At 35.5% G+C, this 5,407-nt stretch overlaps 1 protein-coding gene across 1 annotated transcript; it reads left to right on the top strand.

Moving 5' to 3' along the window:
* Positions 1-1,392: 1,392 nt before the first annotated feature.
* On the top strand, positions 1,393-3,934 carry LOC113496866 (segmentation protein fushi tarazu-like). Its single transcript, XM_026876234.1, has 2 exons — positions 1,393-3,240; positions 3,351-3,934. Exons 1-2 carry the CDS (start codon positions 2,307-2,309, stop codon positions 3,767-3,769), a joined length of 1,353 nt encoding a protein of 450 aa, XP_026732035.1. The 5' UTR covers positions 1,393-2,306; the 3' UTR covers positions 3,770-3,934.
* Positions 3,935-5,407: the final 1,473 nt, after the last annotated feature.

Below are 5,407 nucleotides of genomic sequence, written 5' to 3'. Positions count from 1 at the left end.
GAAATTGAAATAAAAGTTTTTTATTTGAAAGCACATTCGACACAAAATAAGATTGGCTGTACGGTTAATCTGTCGATTAAATATTTATTTGTTTGGTTTTAAAAACCAATAATTGTATTTGCTTCGTTTAAATGTCCACATTAAGTGTAATGGGTTGAACATAATATTCCGTGATTTATGATAGACTAGTCTTGTTACTTTGACGTAAAATGTATACCCAAGGAAAGGCGTTGAGTATTTGTTAGAAACTAGGAACTTTATCAAAATGGTAAATGGTATTTATTCCAACATTTCTTTTTGTGTATTGAGCATTAGACCGGCCAGAGGAAGAGAATAAAAATAGATTTCAAATAATACAAACTTAAATTAATATCCTTAACCGTTTAGACGGACCTACTGACTTGTTAATTTGGCCGATACATTTAAACGACGACAAAACTATTGAAACTAAGCTTCTATCACATCAAAAAAAAAATACTCGCCATATTTTCTCAATTTATTTGCCTCCCAGCAAAAAATTACTTTAATCGAAAATTAATTCCTAAAATAAATTGTATCGAAAAATTCTTCAATCTAATTTGTAAGGCCTAGAACACAATGCCCTTGGTTAGTGGGTGTGCACATGTAACAGATGTGAGTCGGTTCGGCCGGGAGGTGTGTACTGTGACAAAGAATGCATATGTCGCTCTTTGCCGCCAGTGTGTTCAATGCTTACTATTGGGCGCCCAATAACGCGTACGTTGCATGACGCTGTATTTTTGATTTTAGGTATTTGTTGCTATGTATTTGTACAGCATCTATCGGATTAATAATGTACTGGATTTTGTTTCTTAAAAAAAAGTCACATTTTCTCATTTTTTGAAAAGTACAGTAACGAAATAAAAATTATACTGTACTCTTTAGATGTAATTTCAAAGCTGAAACATGTTTTAGTTGAGCTTCAGTGTTGAGATGGCATTGAAAGACCTTTTAATTTTTTTTATACAAATATTTTTAAAATTCAGTCATTCATTTGTAATTGATCAGTTTGGAACATTTTTAAAAGATCATTTTTCCAAGAAAGAAAATTGGGCAAATTAATTAAATGACTCTACTTTTCACGTCCTCATTTAATTTAGAGCAGACTGTTTTCCAATCAAGAAACGTATTAAACAGTCCAATCAATTAATTACTTAGAAACATCAGCGACATTAAAATCGCAAAGTCGTGTCGCAGCGTCGCACGCGCACGTTGCACGCTGCGCTATTGTCGCGACCCCCGATTGAACTGTTACACGTGGAGATGAGTTATGTTCTTAGCCACATTTCGGTTATAAAGGATGTTCAGTTTTGTGGTAGGATTTTGTTTAAAGTAAAGTTTAAAACGACGACTTTGAAACGCTTGACCAAAAAGATGCAAAGTAAATAGAAGATGTTTAATAGTTTTAACGTAGTAATATTGCATTATTTTTCGTCTAATACCTTTGTTCTCATTTTGATAATATTTCTGGAATCTGTGTTAATCTCAATAAGAATACTTAAATAAGTATCTCAGATTAAATAATTATAATAATATCTTTCTTTCTCTCTCATTGAATATATGTCAAAGCGTGATCACAATGAGCCGTAGAAATTCATTATCATTTAAATTAAATATATCATTTAAAACAGTCATTCGATGGTCTTTATTTAGAATTATAATATCAATATAAGCATTCCCTATAAATATCACAAGTTGTTCCAAATTCGGCCTTCTAACATTTAAACACTCAAATGTTGTTCTCGCAATATCATAATAATGTAACATCCTATATAAAGTGCAATCGCCAATGCAGCACAGTGACACACATACGCGGCTTTACACTAAACCAATAATAGAATAAAACCTATCCAAACTCCCTCTCTCACGCACACATACACAACGCAATCAATGATCTGCTTGTGCCTACGCGCACACACATAACAAGTATTGGAAATATTGGCTTTGAAAACATTTACGGGATATTTGCAAAATGTTCCGCCAATCGGACCATCTATACCCCTCTCTTTCATATTGAATAGACGCACTTACAATAGAGCGAGAGAGCGCACCCAGTTTTACAACTTGCAGAGGGACAATGGATACGCTATTGTTGAAAGTACCCCAAACTTTTTTTAGGTCATATAAAAGTATTACATTTGTTAGGGTCGTGCCGCCTGTATGCACTTACACCATTCGATTCGCAGTCAACTCCGGAGACGGATCGTAGTCTCCTACGCAGTCCAGTTTAAGTGTAAATTATTTTAAATCAGTGTCAGTGAGTGAGTGAGTGGGTTTCTAATAATACAATGTCAACAGCAGCAACAACTAATCGTGCTAGTGAAATGTGGAACAATCATATAGATGTGAACGCCCAAAGTGTAAGACAAAACAAACATAACGCGTATAAACAATACCCAACGATGGCTAATGAGTATTATAACTATCAGAACAATTATTATCCTCAAAACTGTGATTATTCTAACGTCTTAAGTGCTGGTTATGGAAAAATGTACGGACAGGATTCTAGTGAAGGTGTCGTTAAGTCTGAGCCTGCCCCTTGGCCGGCTTATCATCCGAACTACATGAATGGAAACCAGACTAACATGGAAATGATCAATAGGTGGAGAGAAATGAGCTATTACGCACAACAACAACAACAACATGAAAACTATGGTTATGAGCAAAGAGTGAATTCAATGAATCAGATTAAAGTAGACAAGGCCGAAGAGGTGAGAATGATCAATTCACCCGGCCAGTGCAGTCTCCCTGAAACCAGTTATGGATCACCACAAAGCACAACTAGTAATTTTAAACCACCAACCCCTGAAGCAGATGATTCACCAAACTTAAGAGCTCTACTTTCTAAGCCTAAAGCCAAAAACCCGTCGCCTTACTTCACAAAGTGTGACAAAACGTATTCGCAGGAAATGCTACAACGCATGATGTTTAACTCAGAGGAGGTGAGCGAATGGGAAAAAAACAATGAAAGTGTAGAGAAGGAATGTAATTTGTCGCAATTTCATGGTGGATACGAACGCGTCGAGGGTCAAACGTCAATCAAGAAAGATGCTGTGGGTGGAGCGCTGGCGGAAGGCGCACAGTCATCACAGGAGTCAGTGGAAGCCTGTCAAGATATGACGAGGGTCGAAGCAGGCGGGGACAATGCGGATTACGCGGAGAACAAAATGGCCGCCGTGCAAGATGCTCAAGCATTCTATCCGTGGATGAAGAGTGTTGGTGGTGAGTTCAACAAGTCATTTAGTTATATTCCAATTATGATCTTAATCTTGAAGTTACTTTTTTTCGCTGAGCTTAATAATTTACTAATTTAGCTGTCTTTTGTTTTGCAGGCGACGACAAAAAGGAAGGCTCAAAACGGACCAGACAGACCTATACCAGATTTCAAACTCTAGAATTGGAAAAGGAATTCCATTTCAATAAGTACCTCTCAAGAAGGAGAAGAATAGAAGTCTCCCACGCTCTTGGTCTGACAGAACGACAAATCAAGATATGGTTTCAAAACAGAAGAATGAAAGCGAAGAAAGATGGAAAGTTGACGTCATCTCCAGATCCCTATGGGGTTGATGAAATAGGGGCAACCAAGTTGGGTAATATGCCTGAGTATTTGGATACGAGGCAACGGATGCCTGCATTAGGGGAGTACCCAAACTATCACATGAACGCTTCGCCCACCATGCCACCCCACATACCAGGTCCCGTGCCACACAATAACTATATGATGCCACAATATGAAGGCATCAAGATGTGACCGTAGACATTCCTTAAATAGAGCATAGTAATAGTATATGTGATGTTGATTAATGAGAGATCCTTAACGTTTAAAGTTTACATTATTCATGATTTTTTGATGTTCATTTGCATCTATATTAAAAACTTGTTTCGTATCATTGTATTAATTTTACGGAATTATGTACTTGACAGCTTTGACAATTATTTTGATAGCATCATAGTATCGACTCTTATTGATATATTCCCGTAGGCTATGAATTGTTTAACTTAATTACACATCTTGTTACAGTATTACCAACATAACGGGTATTAAGCATATCATCAAAGCTAGTATTTGTAAGTTTAATATTTTATGCAAAGAAACATTACGTTAGTGTCAAATTAGACCGTGGTCCGTGTACGTATTAATTAAGGTAGATATATTATTTTTAAATGTAAACATAAAAATAGACATAGTCAATAAAAATGTAAATAAAACAAGTGTAGACTAAGAAAAAGGTTCCTATTTAGATATGATTAATTACAATTGTAATTATAATTAGGTAAGTAATATTTTAATCAAACTGACTTATTTCTAAGATTGATTATTTATGAAAATATTTGTACTTCTCTAGTCAATTGAAAGGCGCTATAAATAAAGAGGAGTTGTGATTCCTGATTATTATAAAATTGTATTTTTATTTATGCTACCTATGCAACATGAAAGCGTACCAGCTTCTTGGAGTTTCTTGCCGGTTCTTCTCCATAAGAGTGACACTTTGGAACCGCGCAACTAGAGCCATCACCTTAATGTTTTGAAAGTGCCTGGAAAACGGCCTACTTGAAATAAGAACTTTAGATTTTGACTTTTTTCTTAAATAACTACTTACTACTACTACTACAGTAGTGAGTAGTTATTTAAGTTGTGGAAGAGAGATGCCGCTCTACAGTGTCATGTCCTCTCACTTCTATTATAGTTGTTAAGGTTAGAGGAAGCGTTAGGCCCTCCAATGTGTTCTAAGAATGATGCAACATCTGAATAGAAACAATATTATTTAGGCAGCACTTGGGTAATTTTTAAAGACTTTATAATAATATGTCTTTTCTCAAAATGTGTCTTATATATCACCATTTAATTATTCAACATCCGATTTGTGACTACGTGGCCTTTTATAAAATGATTTTTAAGTTATAAATATGACGAACAATTGCTCACGGTTTTGTCCTTGTGGTGGTAGGTTATAGCTTTCAAAGTAGCCTAATGTGCTAAAACGACATGATAAATATTCCGTACCCAAAATCTTCGCTTAAATACTTTGATAAAAAAAAGATCTTACATAAAAAAGAACAACAAACAAACGCCAATCACACTAAAACTGATCCGTTTAAAATTAACACTAAACAACAATGCGATTATCGGAAACAATGCAGGGACTACGGAACCCTTTCACATAGTTTAAAGGGACCGAAGTGTAAACACAGTCCTCTGGGGACCAGTAAGTAGTGAATGTGCAAATGTTGACGGTAATTCTGACATGTTTTGACTGGCGATTGGATTAGAAAAGGCTTTTTTAAATGCTGAGTAATCCTGTTACCTTAGTTCGGCTACCTGTGTTTAAGTTGAGCTTCTGTAGTTAGTTTGCTGTGTGGCACTGTTCGTTTAAAGTTTTTTTTTTAT

Source organism: Trichoplusia ni, chromosome 8, assembly GCF_003590095.1.
Source record: "Trichoplusia ni isolate ovarian cell line Hi5 chromosome 8, tn1, whole genome shotgun sequence".
NCBI classification, from domain to species: Eukaryota; Metazoa; Arthropoda; class Insecta; order Lepidoptera; family Noctuidae; genus Trichoplusia; species Trichoplusia ni.
The sequence above is the reverse complement of the archived record's forward strand: the minus strand, read 5'-3'. Positions and strand labels throughout refer to the sequence as shown.